Source organism: Opisthocomus hoazin, chromosome 6 (assembly GCF_030867145.1).
Source record: "Opisthocomus hoazin isolate bOpiHoa1 chromosome 6, bOpiHoa1.hap1, whole genome shotgun sequence".
In the NCBI taxonomy this organism is placed as follows: domain Eukaryota; kingdom Metazoa; phylum Chordata; class Aves; order Opisthocomiformes; family Opisthocomidae; genus Opisthocomus; species Opisthocomus hoazin.
Window position 1 is genome coordinate 62,556,308 of NC_134419.1, and position 25,386 is coordinate 62,581,693.

At 40.5% G+C, this 25,386-nt stretch overlaps 1 protein-coding gene across 2 annotated transcripts in view; it reads right to left on the reverse strand.

Annotated features, from left to right (window-relative positions):
- BTAF1 (B-TFIID TATA-box binding protein associated factor 1) overlaps positions 1-15,210 on the reverse strand; it is a 47,575-nt gene extending 32,365 nt beyond the window's left edge. For both annotated transcript variants that reach the window (XM_075423490.1, XM_075423489.1), the window contains exons 1-4: positions 14,874-15,210; positions 4,216-4,339; positions 3,066-3,180; positions 597-743 (exon numbers count right to left, since the gene is read on the reverse strand). In XM_075423490.1, the coding sequence (XP_075279605.1) occupies positions 597-743; positions 3,066-3,180; positions 4,216-4,339; positions 14,874-14,887 (400 nt within the window). In that variant the 5' untranslated portion in view covers positions 14,888-15,210. The remainder of the gene's footprint in view (positions 1-596; positions 744-3,065; positions 3,181-4,215; positions 4,340-14,873) is intronic.
- Between the last annotated feature and the right edge of the window lie 10,176 nt (positions 15,211-25,386).

The window sequence follows — 25,386 nt, forward strand, 5'->3', positions numbered from 1 at the left end:
GTATCTTAGATTAAAATAATTCAATGCCATTACACCGACATAAACTAACTTGCTCAGCTAAAAAGTTGCAGAAAGATATCAGACAAGTCACTTGAAACAAAAGACATCACACAGGCACTGATTTTTGACCATCCAACTCTGACAGTTTTATCACAGTATTTTTCATGCAATCCTTAAATATTTGAAACTTTCAAGCTTTTAAATAAGCCACATCCTACTACTATATTTAGGAACACTGTTTTAAATAAAGAACAAGTGGTGATAGTTTCTGTACCTCTTTAAAAAGTCTACAGAAACTCTACAGAAGCATTCAATATTGCTTTTTCTGCTCCCTCTTTCAGGTTTCCACTCTTCTCTTCCCCTCGTACACATACTAATTCTGATAAAGGAACAAACAAATGAACAATATGCATCCCCTAAAAAAAAAATCATTTAACTTGAGAAAAATAATACAAACCAGTTATGTTGGGAAATACTTTCTTCTGTTATTTCTAGCGTTCTGAGAAACCATGGATGACTAGACTCCTAATACTGCCACAGCAAACTTTTTCAAAGCAGTAAGTTTTCTTGTCTACAAGTAAAATGTAAGTATATACCTGATTTATCATCTTGGACTTCAAATTCTGCACCAGCAGATCCGAGAAGAGATGCACCATGTTTTAACAACCGAGATATATCAAATCTGTCAAAACGCAACCGATCTGTTGAAGGTGAATCTTCCACAGGACTTTCTGAGCCTGGTTCTAGATAGGGCATTGAAAATAACATCAAGGACAATATGATGAAATTTTTGTTCAAAGTTCTGGCAGAAGATTAAGCAAGAACAAGAGGAAGAAATACTTTCTCTCCTCCAAGAAAATCATCAGACATACAGCATTTTGATTCACAAAGTGTAAAGGCTCCATTTCACATAGAAAATCTGAAAAAGCTGACTTAACGCACTTAACTGAGTAGAAAAAAATTTTAACATTTTTCCCTTGATAGATTTAGCTTTTTAAAATCTTGGACACTGACATACCACTAGGTCTTCTCTGTACGCATACAGCCAACTTGCAGTTTGAACTGCGTATGGCTCACATAGTGCTGACAAGTATCGTACCAACACTGTATCGTATGACCAACAGCCAAGCATCCCTGGTATGGAAGCTGGAGAGTAGTTTTAACAGGTACGGAAGAAAGTCAGCTACCAAGGGCTGCTGAAGACTAGTTACCAGCTATTCTCAAATCCACTTGCAGGTACAGTGCAGTTCAATACTGATACAGAAGAGGTTTGTCCCTCACGAGGTGTCTTATTTCCTGGTCACAAATTCACTTCCAAAGTACTCCCTCCTCTCAACACTCAAAGGCAGATATGCAAGAACTGGACAACGCATGTAACCCATCATTCGAAACAGCTGCTGTACTTCAAGACTGACAAGTTGCCCAATTTCCACGGACAAAAGGAGTTCTGCAAGTCGGTCTTGCAACTAGACTGGTGAAACTAACTTCTATCCTTGGTAAGACCGTAGTCTATAAATAAAGTCATTAAGTATATGGATAAACATGATTTACAGGAAAAGTTAGAACAGCTCCTGAAAAAAAACCCCTCTCATTAACCTGATTATCAATGTCCTTAAAGAGCTCCAACAAGCCGATAGAGGGGATCCAGTGCACATAATACATTCAAAAGCTTCTGGCAAGATTTCACATTAAAAACCTGAAGGAACTAACTTACCACAGAATTAGGGAAAACATCCTTTTACAGACTGAAAGCTGGTTAAAAAAAGATAAAAGTTAGCTTTGGAGTCCTTCAGGGATCAGTTTTCCAACCAGTGCTATCAGTCTTTTGCAATGGGAAGGAGATTTCACTACACACTTTTCTCCACGTATGTCGGTGACACTAAGTTCTTTTGGGTAGCCAAAAGTTACAATGGCACTAAGGAATCCAAGAAGGACTCTCAGAACAGACTAATGGGCAAAGAGGAAGATAAGGTGCAAGATGAATAACCCAAACCATGCCTAGACTACACCGAATTCAGAACTGGCAGTTAACATTCAATAAATATCCTGGAGGCACTTCTGCAGGTTTTCTGTATTCACCAGCTTATTGGGCAGTGACAGCCCAAACATCCAGCTAAGTACTGGGCTTCATCAGGAAGGACACTGAAAACATGACAAAGTGCATCATTTTGCCACTATGTATAAGTATCCGTACTCTAGAGATGTAGGTACACTGTGTGCAGTTCTGTGCATCTCAAGGAGGACACAAGTACAGAGGAGGACAAAGTTACCTAAAAGACAAAGCAGCTGTCTTGTGAGGAAAGACTGAAGAGACTGCAGTTCTTCAGTCTGAAGAAAGTTATTGGAGGAAAGCAAATATGATGGTTTACAAAAATCATAAAGGCACTGGATAAGGCAAATGCAGAACTTGTTTGTAAAATTCTATAGCAACAGAACCAGGAGGCACTGAATGAAATAAATATAGTATCACCTCAAAACAGATATGAGTTTTGTTGTCTTATTTTTTTTTTTTTTTTACATAGTTAGTGGATTTCCAGAATCTGTGCCATGAAGTTGTGAACATAGACAGTGCCAACAGGTTCAGACAAAATCACTCACAGTAGGTCCACAAGTTGACAATAAAAGCAACTCTAACATCCCTAATATGACAATTTCAGATGCAAAGTGAGTACAAACATAATAGACTTTGGCAAGCTGCCACTTCACCTCCCTCAGGTGCTTTGAGCAAGGGAACAGAGAAGAAAGAGCATCTGCAAAATATCATGACAAAGTTGACTGCTTAAAACTTTTGCCATTTTACTTGTTATAATTCCTTTCATTTATGAAACTAAAGCTTTATGAGGGTACAGAGCACAAGCACAGGAATCCTGGAAGAAACAAAGGCCAGGCACATCCTTGTAACTGAATATGAACATCTAAAGCCAAGAGGCTTACTACAGTCCATGTACATAAAGTCTATGCCCATAAAAAAAAACAGAATGACACAGCTGCCTTTGAAAGTCTCATATCACAGTCAGTTTGCATCAGATAAACAATAAAATCTGTAGAATTCATTTAAGTACCACCTTGTTTTGATCTTGGAGTTGGATTCCACTCAGGTACATTTTTCACTATTGCTTCAACAGCCTGGCCAGCTGCAATACGAGTATCCCAATTCGTACTTCTTAAATACACTAACACCTTTAAAGGAGAGATTAATAAATATTTGCTTAAAATGTACTTTCAGAAAATCCATCAGCTGATATGCTCTATTAAAACACACTTACTTTTAATGCTATGGATTAAGACAACGTTGAAAACAACAAAAACAAAGGACAGGAAAACAAACCAGAGGTACATGAGCAGCCCTCTCTATATTGCTCACTGCTTAGCAAAACTCTTGCCATAGCCAGACATTAAGAATTTATAAGACACATTTAGTCTCATCAGTCAAACTGAACCTTGATTTCCTCCAAGTACTGATCAAGGCTTGAAACTCTTAGTTTTTTGCTTTCTAAAAGGAAGTGTTCAAAAGAGATTAATAGACCTTAAAACTTTGAAGTCATTTAACCCAAGAAAAGGGAGAACACTGGTCACTTGAAGCAACGTATGCTCTTCTAAACTAATTTACCACTATGCCTCAAACCTGGAAAAAACAACTTCTTTCTCCAAAAGTGGTGTGATATTCATGATTCCTTAGCCACTCTGTTGATACCATCAACTGTGGTGAGGGCACCTGCTCAATAAGAGCAGTAGTGAGGTCACTCAGCCATCTCCAGCTGGCAGATACAGACTATTTTTGGTGTTTTTACTGGACTTGGCCAGATTGAAGTCTCAAACTAATGGAAGTATCTTTCAATTTTCCAGCCCTTTTAAAGACATGCAGCCTCCTATATTTTTAATGCTGTATCACACCAGTAACAATCTTGAAAGGCAAGAGCAGAAATTTTTATAAGGCAGTAGAGCTTTTCTTTATAGAAGAAAATCTGAACTTAGAGCAAACATTGAACATCAATACTGAATGCAAAGTGAAATCTGACTTCTGTAACCAATTCAGAGGCTGACAAAACAGCAGAGTTAACAAAAGTAGTCTCCTAATTTTCTTCAGTCTCCTGTTTTTGGAGAGCACAATATTACTACGCTTTTTCTTCTTCATACAGAACACACACTCTTTTAAACTAGTTTTAATTTCACCATTAAAGTACTGAAAGCAAGCTCAAAAAAAAAAATGCTTACTTTAGATAAGAGATTATTCAGTTCATGAGGATGCAGTTTCACTACTTCCCCAAGTTGCTGTGCAGCTGCTTTTCTTGTTACTGGTGTCGTACCGGTGTCCAATAAAATAAAGAGACGATCAAGCCTAAATATGATTGACAAAAACCGAAAATGTTACGCTATTCACAGTTCAGTTTCCCATTTCTATTAATATTCCCCCATGTTTTTCAGTTTATGCAGTGCAAACAGAAGAAATGTTTGCCTGAAGACTGTCACTTGACAGGGTGACAAATGTACTTTTTTTCTAATAGTAAGCACAGTTGTTCTAAAAGCACATTTCATTTGGTAAGAAAAAAAATAATAGAGAAACTGTAAGAAACAGTACAAAAAATCTGCAGTTACAAGAAAAAATTAAATTGTTCCCTTTTTTCTGTGATAGAACGTTTTCAATCTTGAAAAACAAATACTGTTAAGTTGTAAATGATCTTCTTCAAATTCTGTCTGATGGAGAAAGCGAAAGACTCAACTGCTCATATAATGTGTTACCATTTCTTTTGAAGACATAGCCTGTGATCTATAATATCAAACTCTGCTTTTCCAGGATACCACAACTTTTTACTTTTCACGTATTTTCCTCCTAACTACATTGAACATATAAGACCATACCTGTTTTGTATTTACAGCTTTGAAATAATACAATACCTCTGGCCTTCCCATGAAATACAGGAATTTAACCAGCAGATCTGTTTTCACAGTAACTCTATTTAGTGAAAGAGGCCCCGGTTATCTGTTTTCAGAACAGCTAGCTTATTTCTGGTTTAGAGTCACTAAATGAGAAAGTCATCATACAAAAAAACACATAGAAACTACCTAGATAATCAAATCAATGATGGAAGTAAGCAGTGTTCATTATTCCCTCCACAGTAAGTGGGACAGTTAGCGCACTCTTCACAGGGTACCTAGTTTATCCATTAGTTATTGGGCAGTATGAGGTTATCACTGAAAGTGAGTCTAGAATCTGTGCACCTAGAGCAATCAGATTTATCCCTTCTAGCCTTAATCATAAAAATACTCTTTCAAATATTACAACAATTTGAACCTGGAATTCACACAGCAGTGAAGCTCACCTAGATCTGCCTAACAAAATAAAGATACAGATAACCTGAACCACTTCCCTTCCTCATAAACACATATCCTAGGTTTGAGCAAATACAGGAACAGGACAAATGTTTTGCCTGCTAAGTCTGTTGCTACTAATTACATTTCACCAAAATTGCTTTTAACATTAGTTCCAATCATCTAAAAAACAAAAAACCCTCTTTCCAACATCACTGGATTTTGTATTTTCTTTGACATGCTTAAACCACATTTAGTCCTGAGAATATCTTATCATCTGTCACAGCACTACAAAGCTAAGGCACTAATGTCACAGAAATACAATGCCAAAACCCAAACGCGCTAACACCTGGAGATACTAGATTAAATATCCATTAGATAAAAAAATTTCTAATAAAGTATTTCAAATCATTCTAGTATTTTAGACACACTTCTGGTATTTCCCAGCTTTGAAATAGTTCTCTTCATACTACTAAAATAGGTGAGCCCATCTCAATTTCTGTAGATAAAACTGGAGTTTCAATTGCTATGATTCAGAAGTTAGTAAATTGTTTCAAAGTTACATAAAAATTAAAACCAAAACATAACCAAATTAACTGTCTAATCACGGAAAACTGCTAAGGACAAAAGCAAAAGCTTCACAGACCTAACTCTTCCAAATCACTGATAGTGGACTAGTCAGAAGGAACATGCCAGATACTTAGTTATCTACCAGTATTTTTTCCTTCATACATTTTACAGTAATAACCCAACCTGATTTGCAGCACTCAGTATTATGCAGTGCAAAATATGCCAGCCTGCAGAGCAACCACAGCTTGCTCTAGCTTGCTTGTTCTCTCATTCTGAAACTCAGCCCTTTCAGTCTTCATCTCTCCATGAAGCTTCAGTGCTCCATACTCAAGATGTTTTCCATTTAGCACCACCCATTCCTTCAACTATCAAAGTACCTTCTTTTCATATCCAAAGTCAAGCAGAACATGCACCGTAGACCACTTCCTCAGCTAGAACTCTTCATTTATCAAAACAGGAGGAAACCACTATGACAGCCTACCCTCAAAAAACCTCAAGTTTAATTCCAATCTTAGTTACAGCACTAGATATTCACTCCTAAAACCCGCAATTTTTTAAAGTATATTACCTATGAAATACAGTTGTTTACTTGTTGGGGGGGAAAGTGTGTGCGTGTGTGTGTGTGTGTGTGTTTGTGTTACCTGCAGCATGTTTGGTTTGTAATTTGTGACTTTAAATTGTAGTATACTTAACACACACAAATGCAAAATAAACAAACAAAAAAATCTTTCTACTGTCTCACATCACCACAAGAAGGTTTCAGCATTCAGCCCCAGCAAAATAAATGGAAACAGCAAATACAGCTAACTAACAGCAGATTAACAGTACTCCTGGTCATGTTAATGATTCTTCCTTTCCCTCCCGCAGACTTCCCTGATATACTTCCCAGTTAATATTTTGCAGGTATTACAAGTCCTAAATTAAGTTTTGGTGTTGCTGCAGCAGAGCATGGCAGAGCCTGAATTCCGCTGCTCTAGTTGGATGAGTAGCACTGAGAAAGTTGCCACTGATCAGCAGCACTAGTTTTTTTTTTTGAGTTTTTATTCATAGCTTCATTAAAAATGAAAAAATACTAAAAATTGTAAACAAATTAATTTTCTTTCCAAACTGCAGGCCCTCAAATTTCCCAAGTTCTGGTAAGATTTTTATTCTCAGCATGAACTAACAGTCTCTAAACTAGTTCTTAAAGCCAAAGAGAACCAAGAAAGTTTTTTAACAGCATGTGGTTCTGCCTCTCATACTAGACACTGCTGTAAGCAGAGCACTGCGTGGCTCACATCATTCACAGATGACGGAGCACTGGAACAGGCTGCCCAGAGAGGTTGCGGATTCTCCTTCTCTGGAGATATTCAAGACCTGCCTGGACAAGGTTCTGTGCAGCCTGCTGTAGGTGACCCTGCTTCGGCAGGGGGGCTGGACTAGGTGACCCACAGAGGTCCCTTCCAACCCAAACCATTCTGTGATTCGATAACACAGAAGCCCAAATCAGTGTGGCAGAGCGAAATGTTCTACCATACAGATAAAATTGTTAATTATTGTATGAAAGAATTAAACACAGGGTGTCAGAAAGTCATTCTAAGAATATGGAAGACACAATCAAACCAGAGAAATACAGGGAGCATTTACGTGAAGAAAAAAAATTAAAAAGAAAACCAAAGAGATGTATGGATTGTTTTGAAAAATCTAAATACCAACAAATGCTAAAAATCTACCTCTCCTGCATATTAACAGCTGTAATCAGAACATAAAAATACAAAAGTCCTTCACTTTTAACTCATAAGCAATGGTTTAGATAATCCTGACTGTCACCTAATCCTGACTCAACTACATACGATCAGTAGGACAGCAACCATACACCACCTCCATGTGAACGCACACTATATGAGATCATTACAAGGCATTAACTTGTTCAAAGAGGCAGATACCTTCTTCCTCTTACTTGAGAAATTTGAGATTTTGTTATCACTGCTAAAGTGTATCAGCAAGACAGAACTTGGAGCAGCAATTCAAAGTTCTTATGAACAGCATTACACTCTAAGTATTTTTTCTTCTAAGAAAAACCACATGAGCTTTTACACTGACACAGATTTATTAGAAATGTTTCTGACACAAAAACATCAATTCAGCTGCTTAAGAACAGGCATCTACTAGCATCTGAGATGCTTCAGAATGAGTCATGCACATGGGGTCAGCAGACATGACACAGGATGCAGATCCTTGTCATTCTGAAGTGGCAAGGACACATTATACCATCTGAACTGCCACCAGAGACCTAGAGATTAGGCAAGTGAATCCTCCACACATAAATATTCCAAGACTTCAAACCCAGAGCATTTCATTAAAGCACACTAGTTTACAAACTGAAGCGCAGGAAGTTCCGTCTGAACATGAGGAAGAATTTTTTCCCTGTGAGGGTGACAGAGCACTGGAACAGGCTGCCCAGGGAGGTTCTGGAGTCTCCTTCTCTGGAGATATTCAAGACCCGCCTGGACAAAGTCCTCTACAGCCTACTGTAGGTGACCCTGCTTCAGCAGGAGGGTTGGACTAGATGACCCACAGAGGTCCCTTCCAACCCCGAACGTTCTGTGATTCTGTGAAAAGACTAAAGCCCGAATTCCTACTTTTGGAATAGAACCACCCGAGAGATACACAAGAATAATCACTAGGTCTGATCTGGATATCAAGTAGAACAGCCGTCCCAAACAGGACCAGACTCTTCCACCCCTAGACTACTACCACTCAAACAATTTTATCTAATAATCCCCCCCAAAAATAAATGAATTCTTAGAGAAAGATCACAGGCAAGACGAATTCTAACAGTACACAATTTCATTTGCACTGCTATTCATCAGAATAGCAAGGTTGGCTGTCATACGGGGGAACGTCATCTCTCTGATTGACACTGTTACACAGAACGACAATGCGCACAGGCTTAGTTCAGTTAACTCGAGGGGAGTTTACGAATAAAAGTGCACAGAAACTGTTATTTACCCCTAATCACTAAACACAACAAGCCTTTTACTCTTCCAGTGCATTTTCGCAGCAAAGACTACAAATAAAAAAAATTACAAAGGACAAGTGTGAGAGCAAGAACTTCCAAAAGAGCCATCGCAATTAACTCGGTGACGCTTTCCAGGTAGCACGATGATTCCATTTTCCAGTCACTGCTTTCCAACCAGTTTTGCATACTCGGCATTAAACCAAGTTACACATGACTGTACCCAGGCACAGTAGGCAAGTGTTGCAACAAATGACCTGTTCTGTTCTTCATGCTGTGATCTTCAGTTCTTTGCTGCCTCAAGGTATGCCTCCAAACAGAGGGCTGATCTCCATTTGAAGGGACAGTTACCATAATATCTACAGTGAACTTTATGGCATACCTGCAGAAACTGGATGATGTGGATTTGAAAGCCCTTCAGCTACAGAGGCATTAGCAAGCTAGTAGCAGGATAGTTAATGACCAGGTCAAAATACAGAGGTTATCAACAGTATCTCCAAAACATTTCCAAAAAGGCATATGCAGTAGCTTAATTACACAAGGATCCTGATCACCCCAGTGCAAGCATTCTGACTGGACTGGGTCCCCACAGGACTTCAGATGGGGAAACTTCCAATTTGTTGATTTCAATGAGCTGAGGCTTGAAAGGGACAGTGAAATGATCACTGCTGCCAGTGAAGTGATCTGTTTGGACTCTAACCTCTCTGTGTGCACCAGTATGTTTAACTGGACACAAAGCAGTCTCTGACAGTAAAGGCCAACTGGTACAGGCTCGTAACTATCCTGGCACATCCTCCAACTCATTAAAATTATGTGACTGTACAAAAAACCCTTGGTGGCATAGTCCCTGGAACACTCCTAATGTCAAACTCTACCTAGAGCAATTCGAAAAACTGCTAGCTCACACCCATCAAAAGGCAAGGGAATACTCTTAGGAGTTTACAGCATAAATCATATTTCAACACCAGGAAGCTTCCTCCCAGGCACTATTTCTTAGTACAAAAATAGCCCAGGAACCTAGAACACATCACTAGATTAAAATTCAGACTTGACAGGGGTTCACACTCACTGTGAAATTCAACCTAAGTTCTAATGGAGATGCCTTAGCTTTTCTTGTTGACCTGATAATCCTTTGTTCAGGGTGGTGTTTCATCATTTGGTCAAATCCCAGCTTGGTCAGCTTCACAGCTCAAAAAACTCAAGCCACTGCTAAAGCACATATAAACTGTTAAATAATCAAGTAAACAACTTTCCAATGTACAACCAGCAAGCAAGAGAAAAATCACTGAACAGAATCCAGAACAAAAAAGTGTGATGATACATATAAAGCATGGATCATGATTTTACTTCTCATAGGTGGGAGACTGTGGCGTGAATAGTTATGAAGGTTGGGCTGCGAAGAGTACAGAAATCGTGTGGTTTGCTACACAGCAGTGGAAGGGACACCTGGAAAGAAACTAGAGTTCTATCACCACACTGGTCACAGTATTATATACTGCATATGGAAGCCAATCGAATGCGAAAATTAGTATAATTAATTCCATATGAAATGTCTATTTCAAATAATATATGATCCATAGCATTAGGCTGTACAAGTTTTATTTGTAAGTTATTACATATGTATATACATCCAACAATGCAGCCCAAACACATATGACCAATTACATTCCAAAAACTGTGAAGAAAGAATAGGAATTTAAAACAGCTATAAAGATGTACTAATACAAGAAGTCTATCAACAAGCGATACAGGGAATGCCTTCGTGAGAACTCCAGTTCTAGCTGCTGGAGCAGGTTAGAATTCTTATCAGATTGCAACTCTGACTTTCAACTTACATTTCAGCCTGTAGGTGTCTGAGAAATTTTACAGCTCTATCTCATCTGGGCAGCAGTGCACATGTTACTTCCGCTTCCCCCTCCCCATGACTCTGTCAGCACTCCCTCCCACAAACAGCAACAGGGAAGGCAGTCCACCGTCCGGGTCTTTGAGTTTATCTCCAGCAACAAGTGAAGAGCTACACTATTTTTCCCCCCCCTTTGAGTCAGAACTCCTGTAATCGCATCAGTTATCCACCTATTCTGACAGTAAAGGTATATGCCTTTAAGTAGTAGTGAAAACATACTTCTTGTTCCATTTAAACCTTGCTTTTCATGCAAGAGCAGCTGTGAAGTAATAGCTTCCAAACAAGCCAGAAGCTGTGTTCTTTCTTTAGGAAGTCTGCAATAACCCCAAAAGAACATTTCTTCAAGGGACACAGTATCCATAAAAAGAGATTTTGGATAATTTTATTATCTTGTAAGAACATCAACCTCACAATGATGCTGTATCAAATTTGAAACGTTACCTGAGTAACCATGCCACTCAGTGCAGCCATTTGTTCTTGGGAAGTCACAGCCCTACACTTCAAAAGCCATACGCAAAATACGAGGCCTGCTTGTTTTCCAGGAGCTTTACTGCCTTCTGACATTATTCTTTATTTTAAAATAAAAACTAGGTTCCTAATCTACATATTACCAGTTACACACTGGTAAGTTACACAGATCCAAGTAAATGAAACCACTAAAAACTCTGGAAACTAGTATTGAACTTACACAGATCAAACCAAGAATAGCTTGCAAGAGCAGCAAGTTGTGATGCTCTCCCACAGCTGCCTAAGGAATTGTCTTGAAAATACCCTGAAGAGGTTGTCTTTAAGGTATTTCAGGGTGAACACAACGATACACCTATTAAAATCAAGCTGTTTATTCTTAATGAATCTTACCACCTTCGTGCATTTCATCACATTTTAAAAGTGTATTTGTTCTCCTTCATACTGTGAAGGCCCTCAAAAATAGGAGAAAACCACTAACAGCCTTGTTGGAAAAATGATACGAGGTGCCTTTGAACACACTGAAAAAGCTGGAAAAAAATTTTATTAGCTATTGAAAGGGACTATCAGCACTTTATTATCTACTGAAACTCAGTCACCCTGTGCAATCCACACGCATTGTTATTTTCCATAAATTGGTAGCATCGCTTTTTCATCTAAAGTATCTCAAAAGATCACTAATGAGCCATTGTATTTATTGACTTGGATCACGTACTTTGCAGGGGTGAAGCTGAAGCAAAACTTTTTCACTTCCTTTTTTTCCCTTCTCAGTTCCACCATCAAGAATTTTTTTTATTAGTTATACAAACATCATACTACTTCATATATACTTTTAAGACCAGAGACAGGAGATAAAGCCTACCAAATTAGCTTGCGCATTCACAGAAAGAACATTAACCTTCCCACCCAACTATACATACTTCTGCAGGATTGTGTGCACTGATAGTTTTATGCTGAAAAGACTGACTAAAGAGATGAGTATATACAAAGCAACTATTCCGCAACATGTATGAGGTATCTACTGTTCCGCTTTTAGGTCTGTTTTCTAGTGTACAATCACAGAAGTGTTATACAGAAGCAGGTCTTCAGTCCATTTAACAGTAGAATCTGTTAAAACAAGCATGTATGGACAATGCAGAATAAAATATCAGAAATCTCTTTTGTCAATAGATGACAAGTAAGCGACAATTATTTTTAAGATGACCTTATTAACAGCAAAGCTGTAAACTCTCAATCTAGTTTTGAGATATTTCAAAGCATCCCCTACCTTTGTTTAGATTTTCCTGAAGAGACTAGGGTTTTGAAAAGAGTTTTCAACTGGCCAAACAGCAGAAACTAAACTTTACTGGGAAAACCACCACTTGCCAGTCTACTGTTTTGAGAATGTAAAAACACCCCTCCACCCACCTCCAAAAACGCTTATTTTTTCAAAATATGGTCCCAATACAGAACTAACCCTAATGAAGCTTTTTGTTAATACCAATGTGTGGTATGCACTCAGCAAAGTCCTTGGAGAAAGATTAATTTGAATCAACTCCTCCCTCACCCTCCACACTTGTATAGTTAGAATCATTCAACAGTGAAGTATTATGTTGGTCCTTCAAAAATATAAAATATAACCGTAACTACCTACAGTAAAAGTGCAGATCTCTACAATTAAATGGACCTGGTACAGAAGCCGGAACGACTACAACCTTTACAGAAACATAGTTATGTGGTATATAAGTGTACAAAACACTTATTTGTAAAATGTCTCAAAGGACTTTAGAAATCCAGTATTCTGAAGTAAAAGTTGACGATAAGATTGCTTTTAATCACAAAAGCAACACTGACATTCCATCAGTGTTCCCAGGGTCCAGTAGCCAAAAGATTCATTTGTCAAGAATTGCTGTGTAACTTCAAAGGGATATGGACAGGTTTTACCATATCTATTAAAGAACATGCGTGAGGCCAAACTTACACTTCTTACAATTAAAGACACATTGGAGTTCGCCAAGAATAGCCAAGATGTTACAGCACTCCAAAATGTGTAATTCTTTTACCTGGTTTACACATGGAATCGAAACAATTCTAAACCAACACACAAGTATTACAACGCCTTTATTAAAGTTCTATACCTTATTTTCAACTTGTGTAACATTTTGATTTTAAAACTGTACTCTGAAGCAATGTATCGCGTGTGACATTATCACACCAACTTTTTTAGTGCTTCACACTGAAGCTGAGAATAAGCCTTATCCAAAACAGATTTTTTTTTTCCTGTTAGTTACAGACCAAACAGGTGTTAACTAAATCGCTGCATAGAGCACTACTGGTTTTCACTAAAGCTATGTGGTTTTACAGAGATGCAGGAACGCTGGCAACTGAATTTGAAACCAGCCTTTACAATAGACACAAACCCAGCATACAGCTGAAAAGCTGTATCTTGATATTCCAGTTAGCCCCCAGATCATATGTACATTAGCACAGTTATTTAAGCAGACTGCCCCAGACCTAATGTAATTAGAATACCATTCTATTTCACATGATGGCTTACAGTAGTATTTTAATGTACACAGTAGTCTTGTCACAGCAATCCTTACTACTTCCAGATTCTTATGAACAGCTTTTGAAAAAAAACATGAACTAACACATAACAAGTTGATTAAAAAACAAGAGTAGTGTAAGATAAAGGGATACTTTGTAGAAACTACAAAGCTCAAACTAAAAACCTGCTACTAGAAGTCCTGAAAGGTGTATTGTTGCTATAAAATTTGATTAATAATGGATTTCCATTACATCTGTGCACACCTTTGCTTTGCTACAGAGAATTGTGAACTTATTCACACACAACTTCAGAAACAGAATTTACTTTTCTTATAGCACTACACAAGTACAGAGATACTACCAACACGTGACTTTAGGCTAATCTATCACAAGGTTAACTTGGATTTATGGTTTCCTGTAACTATCCTTTTAGGAAGCTTAACATGCCCATTTCACACAAAAAAAAGATGGCAGGAATTTGTGCTCAGCATTTTTCATAACACAGCTCTATTAAGACATACCTCTGTATCTGTGAATACTTTAAACGCTGGCACACCCCAGCGCACATGTGTGTAAGCAGATATTACCCCGCATCTTGAGGTAGAGCCAGAAGACACTAATCACTTTTCTCCATGGAATCCTGTATTATTTCGGCTACTTTACAACTAAGGGTTCTGAAAGGCAAAACGGTTTCTCGCCAGTTTTTGAGACTCGATATCATTATCCCCTATTCCCTAGCAGCTTAACCCGAGGAAGGGCTAGCCAACAAAATGAAGGAGTCGAATTCAGGAGGAAGCCCGGGACGCCCCAGGCAGAGCCCCTGCGGCCTGAGGAAGGGAGGGGGCTTCCCTCTGCGCCAGGCCCAGGAGTTGCCCCCAGCCAGGAAGCGAACCCAGGCGCCGGAGCACGCAGCCACCCCCAGACCCCACCGAGTCGGCTCGGACGAGACCTCCGCAGGGTCCCGAGGAGGGGGGGGGAGGCTGGCAACCGGGCACCCCTCTTCACCTCCGCATCCCCTCAAGCCAGGCCACACGGAAGGCCGGGGACTCCGGACCACCGCTGCCAGCCCTCCTTCCCCCACCCTTCCCGACTCCTACCGACCTGGAGACGGCCATGGCCGCCCGGAGCTGGGCCTCGCTGGGGGCGAGCGGCGGGACAGCAGGCGGGGGAGGCCGGCGCCGCTCTCCCAGGGAGGAGGGCGCAGGGCCTAGCTCGGGCCTCTCGGGCGCCCACCCGGCCTCGGCCCCGCCGGCGATCCGCGGGGAGCGGCTGAGCGCAGCTGTGGCCGGCAACGGTCAGAGTCTCGCTCCCCCCGGGGGGGCAGCAGCGGCGTGGGTAGGAGCGGTGCCCAACCCTCGGAGAGCGAGTTAAAGCTTCTATTCCCCCATCGCCAGGGCGAAGCCCAATGCCTGGTTTTATACGAGCAGCCATCTTGTATTTATTCCCTTCCTCCATGATAGCCGCTTCCTGATTGGCAAGAGCGCCCGGCCGCAGCCAATGGAGAGAGCGCTTCTAAGAGCAAGGAGGGCGGGCGCACGCAGCGCCCAGACTGAGCAGGATCGGCCATGGAGCCTGCCGAGCCGGCTGGGGGGGAGCACCGGCCTCCGGCGGGGCGTACCATCCGCACGAGTCGGGGGGAGGCTCAAAGGAGAGCGCCCCAGTCCCTCACCCGGAGGGGAGACGGGAGGCACCACAACGCGAAGCACACGCGTTGCTTCGGCAGCGCACCGGGCGGTGGCCCTTATCCCCCGCCAGCGTGGCGGGACGGGCCGCCCGGGAACTCAGCGAGCTCACGCCGCACTCCCCACTCGCCGAGGTGCGCTGCCCCTCGGCTCACGCCCGGCGCCGCCGCTCGGCCTGTGGAGACTACGGCTCCCGACGTGCAGCGCGCTCAGCGCCGCGCCCCCTGCGCGACGACGCAGCCCCGGCGCCTCCGGAGGCCGGGCCTGGCCGAGCGAGCGGTCTTTCCCCCTCTCCCCCCGCCCCCATACTCTCCTTCCCGCCGCCTGGGCCGGCCCCGCGGGGAGCTGGCGCGAGGAGCCGGGGGTGGGCTGACGGCGGCTCGCTTCGGTGACTCACGAGGGTTTATGAACCGGCACCAGCCTTCCCCCCGGGAGCGAGGGGGCCGCTCCCCGCGGCCAGGCTCCGTAACCGACCTAGTTTCCTTCCCCTTGCTCCGCCTGCACCGTCAGGGAGGCGGGCGGCTGGGCTCCGGGGGAGCGGGACGAGCCGCGCAGGGACCCCGCGGGCCCCGGTCACTCGTGGGGAAGGCGAGCGCGCTCGCCGGGTGCGCGCTGCCTGCTGCGGGCGGAGCGCAGAAATGCGGATCAGGGAGCCGGCCTTCGACTAATCATGGAAATTAACGATCCCGGGCCGGACGTACATTTAGCTGACGTACGTAACCTTTCATGTGATAAGTTGAAAACACAGTAATAGATTTTTCTTTACTGTAAGTGAAGCATAAACTTGCATAAATGCATGAATTTGCATAATACGGCATGATAAAGTTTTCCTCTAAAGCCCACGGTGGCGCGTACTTCATACCAAACGTTTCCATAGGGATTTCTGCTCCGCCCCAGCCTGTCCCCTGGACGGTTTCCCTTTCCCTGAAGGAGTTCACTCGGCATGCGTGGGTTCGCTCATTCATTCCTTGCTAACACACACGTGTTCCAAACAGACATACCAACGCCATCTGCGCATTCGCTGTTGGTTTACAGTTCTATCAACAAGACACTGGCACATCATACCTCAGCCTGTCCCTGCGGGTCCAGCCTGTACCTGAGTCCTTCAGAAAGGTTTGCCCCGGGTGCCTCTTCCCTGCCGGGTCCCCCTCCTGTCCTTCATCCTTTGGTGGGAGCTCTGTGGTGACGAGGAGCTGGCATTAACGCGGCAGCCAAACACCAGCAAATGAGTCAGCCCAAGGCCTCTGCATCACAGAATGTGGCCAGAGCAAACCACAGTCTTCATTTTCAGTGGTAGAGATGGTTTTTGTCACAGTGCTATACTCAATGACCCAGATAACGCCTTTTCTCTTCTCTGTCATGGCTCTGATGTAGTAACTACATTTAGATAACTCAATATGCCTCCTGTACCAGAATACAAGAAAAAATACAATGGGTTTAGTTGGAGGCTAAGAGCTTCTTACTGAAGTACTCCAAAACTACGCACACCTTCCTTTCTGCCACCGTATGCCATCATGTATTGCAGGTGTATCTGCCTGGGTCCCTGACCATTGAACCGAGGCACACGTCTGCTCCTCTCACGTGTGTGCATGTTTTCACATGATGGGGTGCCTGCTGTTCAGCCATGTGGGGAGGAACGGCGGGGGGTTGGTGTAGGGAGCAGCAAGGAGCAGGCTGAGGGTGGACGTATATTTCTTGCATGTTAGATGCCACTGAGAGGGAAGTACAGCAAACATCTCTGATAATATTTCTGCATTTGTTTAGTCAGGAAACAGCAGCCATTCTGTCCTGCTGTTGGTGTTACTGAAGTGACCCTCAGGTGGTATTTCCAATTCTAACACTCAATTTCCTCTTAGGTTCCTTAAAAACATTTTGTGCATTGTTTTAATAGCAGTCAAGGCAGAGTGCCCATCAAACATGTAATAAAATTTGTTTTAAACAGCTCCATAGGGGTTATCCTACCTGATAAAAATAAGTGCACGGAAAATATTGGTGGTGGGTCTTATGCACTGAGTACCTGCTGAAATGATGATAAACTGTGGTCCAAGCAAAACAATCTGCAAAAGACAGAAAGAATGATGTTATTCACCTAATAGCAGGCATTCCGGACTGAAACACAATTCATTCAGGTTTCACACCATATATTGTATTTTGATGTGATGCTTACGCAAACCACAGCATTACTTAACTGCTCACCTGTATCTTCTGCTCAATCCTTTTCCTACACCCTATGACACCAGTTCTTCTTTTTCCATGCATCTGTTCACCTGCTTCGGAAGTAATACCAATCCTTTTTGCACATTGGTTTTCTTTTGACCTATTTTTCAAGGAGTAGCCACACATTTTCTTCTGTTTCTTTTTGCGTATGTTAGAAGAATCTCCCCTGCAAATCTGCTGTATGCCAGTATACTTGCTCAAACCTGTTCCTAAATTAGATAAAACTCAATAATTTCCAGTCAGTTGGTATATTATGATCATTACTTCCTGCACTGATCTCAGTTATATTTGTTTTTCGCCTCCTGCCAACTGTGTCCACCTGTGAACTCTTATCGCTTAGTCTGCAGATTCATGGCAACTGCAGCTTTCTTATTTGCTAGGTATGCCTAAAGAGCCTAGGGGGAAAATGGTGCAGTCTCCAAGTGCTACAGCTGTGCACATAGTAGATGCCAGAGGCACAGTTTTGCTGGCAGAATCTCTCCTGATTAGACCTGACATACCATAATCTTCTACATGTTCTAGTCTTCTGGTTTTATTTTTCCAGTTAGTTTTCCATGTCCTGAAGGTTTGTAGATTTGTATTGCTTGGGATCACATCAACCTCTCTGTAACTGTAGGTATAAGATTGTATACCTTATAGTCTGGTAAAAAAGATTATTTTCATAATAGTTTGCATGTATTTTAGTGGCTGTCTTACTTGATTTCTGAATTCCCTTGGAAATCTTGTCTGAAGGGAAGCTAGTCTTAGAAGCTTGTCTCTGCTCAGCAGTTTGTTCAGACATCTTCTCTGCTGGCGTCTTAATTACTATCATTATTTTGATTTTCTGGGGAAAAATTGCTCTGAGATAAATTTATATATTACGATCTTTGCAGGTAAATTGTGCAGGTTCTTTGCAACATGTATTTCTTAATGATGCTTCCTGTTCTGAGGTCTGCAAACTAACAAGTTATCTTGTAGGCTATTTCTAACATACTTTAAAATTCTTATTTATTTTTTAACTGTTTTTTCTTCAAGTATTAGTTAATCTTCCTAGTTTTTGTTTTACATTTTATCTCTGTAGGTTAGGCCCCTTTTTACTGGTGTCACTAAAGTCAGATTTCTGATTGCTGAAGGATTTTTTTTTTTCTTGTGTAATCTTTTGTTGACTAGCTGCATAACCTGCTTGAAAGCCTCCTTAAAATGTGGCAACTTGTACATAGTCTCCCCCTCAAATTCTTCACCATAAGTGATGGTGACTGGAGGCTGGATGCTGACTGATAGCTCTTGTAGTCCAAAAAAGCCCCTCAGAGTTAGCAGTGAAATGCTGTATTCTGAGACACAAATCAGGGTGAAGGCACTGCCACCCATAACACAGATTAGCAACTTTTGTGAAAAACATCTGATGGGCTCCCAACTCCTTAACAGGAAACAGGATTGTGATAACAATCAGTTAGGGGAAATCACCAACATCTAAAAGGCTCTAAATTTCACCAGAGCTGTATAATTATGTCATCAGATTTCATTACCTCTGATCGTACTTAAGATTGTACATTCAGGACAGTTTTCCTGAGTGAGAGGCTGAGGCTTCTGATACGACAAACCTGTGATTCTCTTTTGTGACCTTCTGTTCTCAGGGATTTTATCTCATGAGATTGCGTGGACTTGTTCAGAAGCGGTGGTCCCTGCCCATCTCCATTATAAACAGATACTCCTAACAACTGATCAATCTTGTTGTACAAGGCTGTACAACAACCTCATTTTTGTTAGCTGTGGTCTGTAATTTCTCCAGCATTTAGTTCCATGATCTCAAACTTCTAATTTTCTAACTCAGCTCTAGTTTCCACCCTATTTTATAACAGATGAAGATTTAAATTACTGATATTCTTTGGACACACTTTATACATAAAACCTGGAAGTTCCTTAGTTTTGTCTAGCTGTTATCCAGGCACCTGATTTAAATAAATATATTATAGTTCGAGTAGTTTATTGTTCCTGTGGCATGTTTTTTTTAGAAAATGGTATAAGCTATCCATTTCATACAGTTGTTCTTTTTTTCCAAAATAACTTTTGTTATTGTTACATTTCAATCCTCTCTCTTTTTACCTCTAACTGCAGGGTGTTATTAGTAACCACACCACCTCCTATGTCAAGAAAGTGACTAAAATGTATGTACATTCACTAAATCTAGCTTACAAAGTATTAGGAGGTTAACAATAGTAACTCACATGGACAACTGCATCTTTATACCTGATCTCTCACTGATATTTAGGAGAGCAGAGATCTCCATTTATATACAGAAATTTATATATATGTTTATAATGCACATATACATACATTTATACATAGATATACATACATATATAAAGATTAATTTAATATTTCATATCCAGAAAGAAGACTGAAGGGGAAAAAAGACCCTGTCAAGTATCTAAGTGGGTTTTTTGCATCAAGGTAACAGGCAAAAATGAGCCACAGTTAGAGACAAAGAGAAATGGAAATAATGAGGTCAAACTCTTCCTATAAACTGCAGGTCTTTCTACATAGGCCTGTGGAAAAATGCAACATGAAAATAACATGAGAGAAATGAGTAGAGACGTCTTATTAAGTTCTTCTATTACTTAAGCTTCTGTGGCTGTAAGGTTTTTTTCTTTATTTAATGTCAGTAGATTGTTCTTTTTTATGAGCTAAGGCAAGAGGGACATTAGCCTATGCAGTTAAAAAAAAAAGTATATAATTCCAGTGTGCACAAACTGAATACAAAGAGCATAAAGAGAAAAGCACCTCTGTCATCAGGGCCATAAGGATTCAGAACCACACTATAATGCTGAATAAACAGGGCCAGAGGTTTCACATCTAGTCCAGCTCTTTCCAAAAGCTGTTGCTTTTCAAAGATAGAAAAGAAGGCTAATCTGTGGCTATTATCACAAGTTCTGCTACAGTTAATGAGTTTAAATTAGATTAAAAAAAATTTGTGTGAACAAATCCTTTGCTCTCTGTATATCCTATTATAACCAGTATAGTAAATGATAGAAAACAATGTTTTTCTTTTAATTTGTAAACACTGTTTCTCAGAATATGTTTTATGGCTATTAAAGAGCTCTGGTGTGTAACTTTTGAAAATCAGAATTTACCATTCACCACGTACCTGAAGTGCTATTAAATTGCTCCAACATGATGTAGATACCAGGATATGGTGGTCCCATTTTTCATCTGGGGTGTGCAGACAAGGATGAATCAGCTGTAGCATTCACTTTGCAACACCAGTTTATACTTTCTTCTATTTACTGTGTGCATCCCTGAACATCCGAATACACCCCAAAGATGGATTGAGATGTGATTAACATATCAACAACAGCTTGTACTCTCTTCTCCTTAAAGGTTTAATTTTGCTGTGTAGACTTTTGTTTGGTAGTGTAACTTGCAAAGTAAAAACTTCTGTTTATGTTAGAAGAGGTCCTTTGAAGAACTGCATGAGGATTATCCTCATCTGTGTCAACTTTTAAGTTTAGTTATCTTGGGGGCTCTTTCATCTTCCTCTGTGGAACATTCAGACCTGCATGTTTACATAAAGGAAGAAAATGCCTTCTGCTTTCAGTATGACTCTGTACTGACTTGCTTGTTGTACTTTTTATAGAGGCAGTTACTTCAGATTTGTTTGTTTCACTTTAATTCATAACTGTAAATTTTGTGTGATGGGTACAGGAATAGCAAAATTATAGTGTGTTTTGATACTGCCCTGAAAGTGTGCAATAAGACAGGTATGTATTTTTAATAAACAAATTGGTGTTGATTCTCACATTCCTCAAATGATGAGATGCCTGATATCCAGTAAACACATAGCTTGTTTTCAGTGTGTGAAACAGATTTGCAGAGTAGTTTCTTACTTGATTGTCTGAAATTCTTATTGGATTCTGGAGGGAGTATCTTCAGGATATTATACTACACATAGACTAGATTTAAAGCTTAAAGGGAAGCCTTAATTAGTTTTAAGCTCCCACATGACTTTATTGCAGGATTAGAAGTCTGAGTGCTCCTGTATTTTTTTGATAACTGTTATTTACATCAGCATGGTGCTCACACAGAGCCACAGGCACAGCTTAGAAGACCCAGATAAGGAGTTGCCAGGAACTCCTCCTCCAGCATGTGCCCTCTTTTTACACCCAGTAATCTTTCACCAGCTTTTTACACGTGCATCTTTTGCACATTTCTTCCCTCACACTGATAACTCTCTCCCCCTGACATTTTAATTTTCCCTCCTCCTTCATTTTTCTCTTTTAAATTCCCATCCCCCAGTCCTTGTCTTCTCACCTTTAGAGGAAGGAGAACCAAGTTGCCTCCTCATCTGGTTCCTTTTTGTCATTTCTTTTTTCTGACTCCCCACAAGAAGAAGAAAGGGATCTGAAGATTCGGTAATTGCTGTCCCCTGGAAACAGTAAAGCACAGTCCACTGACAACTGGAGCAAGTAAGAGTCAGCCTGGAGAGGAAGCAAACACTAGTGGTTGATAACAGCATAGAAACTATTGCTTTTTGTTTGCACACACGTTTTAAATAAACTGCTGTTCACAGTAGCCAGGTATTCATATCTCCTTGCTGAACCCCAGCCAGGGAATACGTTCCTTCGTTCCTCAGCCCTGAGCAGATTCTAAACCACAAATGATGTTTGGGTGCCTGCATTTCTAGGTGCCTCGTGAGACATCTGAAGAAGGAACTGATCTTTAGAAGCTAGTGCTCAGGTCATTTAACCGCTGGTCGTCACACACTGATTGTAGCAATGCACCCCAAATTTGAATTGTAACACATCACTGATCACTTTTGCACATCAAAAAAAGCCTGCAGCTTGCTAGCAGTTAGTTTACATGCAAAGAAACAGAAAAGGATCCTAATTGTACTTGGGACTCCTTGTAGGTCATTTACCTTTTGCCCCAGCTGAGAGAAAAACAGTCACATGCAAACCTTTCTAGCCTTTTTTAGATATCTGTTTATTCTTCACATGCAAAAATGAATTAGCTGTAGTTGTAATGCAGGTTTCCACGTATAAACTTAGTTGTATCCCTGTGTTCTAGTTTCCTGCTGGAGCTGAGCTCTCTTTTTCCTAAGCCCTTTTTGGGAGTCCGCCTTGTGCATAGAGCTCATCTGAACTTTCTCCCAGCACTTTCCAGGAACCAGTTCAACATTTCCTAACTCAATATGATCATACCTGCAGGCGAGCTGGCCCCATGCCTTCACCACCCAAAAAAAATCAGGCCTCCAATTAAATCCTGACTTCAGGACAGCAGCAGAAAATAAGTTTTCTGTGAGTTCAGAGTTCAATACTTATATACACTTTTATAACTCTTGCAAATAATTTTGTGCTACCTCTGGATTTTCTATATCCTTATGTTTTCTTCAAGATTTCACACTCAGGGCAGTGGGAGACCAACACTGTCCATCCAAGTCTTGCTTTTTATTGCTCTGTGATAGAACAATAGCTATTTCTAGGTTTGCTGAGAACATACACAAAAGAAGCCGGCAAGATTTTATAATATTTTTGTACAACTGTGAAATAAGTAAAAGTGTTGGGATTTTTTTGTGTGATTTTTTATGAGTGCCGCTGTAATACAATATTTGGGTAAAAAACAAGAAGCGTTTTATTTAATTTCATTCTCCACCATGTGGATCAATTAGTAATTGAGTACTAGAGAGGCAAATATGCAGTGATGATTCAGCTGTGGAATCTGAGATAATGTCAGTAACAGTTTGTAATGTATTATGTAGTCTTAGCTCTGCCTAATTCCATTAGGAACAACAGGGCGGAAAGCCTTATACTAAATTCTAAAAAAAACCAAAACCGAAACCAAACTTTGGCTATGTATTTTCATATAGTCATCTCAAAGCCATTTGTGGAAACATCATGTCTATTCATTTTGCTTGAAAAGAGGAATCCAACATAGTTATGAAAGTAATGTTTATTTTGTCAGATAAGAGGACTTATACTATCTGACTGTTTGTGTCTAAACCCTGACAGGGTCCTGCAGCAACAGACCAAGGACTGGTAACTGCTAGTGCTGATCCTACCTCCTTCAGCCACATTTCTCCTTGCACTGAGCTTTTCAGCTCTCCAGGGAGGCCTAGCACTCCCAATCTGATGTAACAACCTAAAAAATATAATTAAAACCCAAAATAAAAATATGAAGGCAAATGTTTGCTCTTTATTCACTTTATGAATACTGCATACATAGCATTAAAAAACTCCAAATGCTTGTAATACCAGTCCCTAATTCTTAGCTCTCAGCTGGAGAATACCAGAGTGGGTTTTTTTTTGTTTAGCCCGTGTTGCAGATCCAAATACAGAAGCCTAGATAAAGACTCTCATCTTACCCCTCATTAAAAAAAAAAAAAAAAAAAAGCAGCAAGTGAAGGAACAAATGCCTTTTCTTGACATTTAGTGCTCAGTTCCACATATATAGAGAGAGCGCCATTCCCAAGACCACATGAATGAGGCTCACAGTCAGAGATTTAATGGGAAATACAATTGACTAGCTGCTGTGAAAATGAGAAAACTATTTATTTTGTACAATGAACAAAGCCAAAGTTGTTCTACCAGTTGCAAAGGCAATGAAGCATTTGCAGTTTGAATTTATATCCACAGAAACCTTTGATTTTGGGAACGTTTTGCATGTGTTACAAAACAGAAGTTCCCGGATGTTCCACACTTTTCAAATCTAGTCCTTACTTAATAGCCATAGAACTGTGAATTCAGAAATCTGTGTTTTCTGCTGCTAGTTAAAAGGCAAAAATGTGTTCTAACCATGAACACTTTTTTTTTTCCTTGCAGTTCTCTAGTGTATACCTACACCTAAAGCAAAAGCAAGAGCTTTATGCTTTACAGCTATGCTGCTTTTGAGGCTGTTTCTTAACTGCATGACTTAAGTATCTAGCATTCATTTCAATCGTTTATTTTAATAGCATGATCTAGCTTTATCCTTATTTACTGTGATGCTTTTTAAAAATATTAATTTTTTAAAATGTACTAATAATGAAAAATGTAATTTAAAAAATTTACCTCAGTATTACATTAATACCACTTTCTATCCTGTGAACTAAGATTTCTTTATCCACAGTAGGAGCTGTTGGTGCTACTGTGCAGCTGTTGGCATGAATTTAGTTACTGTTTGTTACACTACCTTCCTGAGAGCCACTGAAGCGGCAGTTCAGAGGAGACTCTAAAAGTAACTTACCTGAAGAGGTTATTCTTCTATTCCAATTACATTACTCTGCTATGCTGTAAAAAGAAACTAGTAAAAAACAGAACTGGAGAGTAAGACAGATACGACTGACAAACAAGGAGGTGTAGTGTATATAGGCACTGGTGATCTTGACCAGTCGAGACGGGTAAGCTGATGACACGAGCTACCTCATTTGGATGTGATGCTGAGAAAATTGTGAAGTTTACCTGAACTGGGCTATTCTGGAACATATATAACCTATAGGATCAGGAAAAAAAAAATACACAATCAGAATGGGATATTCAGATTACTGAAAAGCAAGTTTGACATTTAGAGTATTCAAACTCCATTTGCTTCCGCATTCTTAGAAATCTGGGAAAAAAATCTGCTACAAAAAAAGAGTGCAACTAGGTCAGTTCAGTTGGTGGTACAGAAAATCTGGAATTAAACTGCAATGCTGCAGAGATTGTTAGCAATAATTCAAACTGCTATTTTCAAAGAAAAGATGAAGTGGACATAACTTTGCTTCA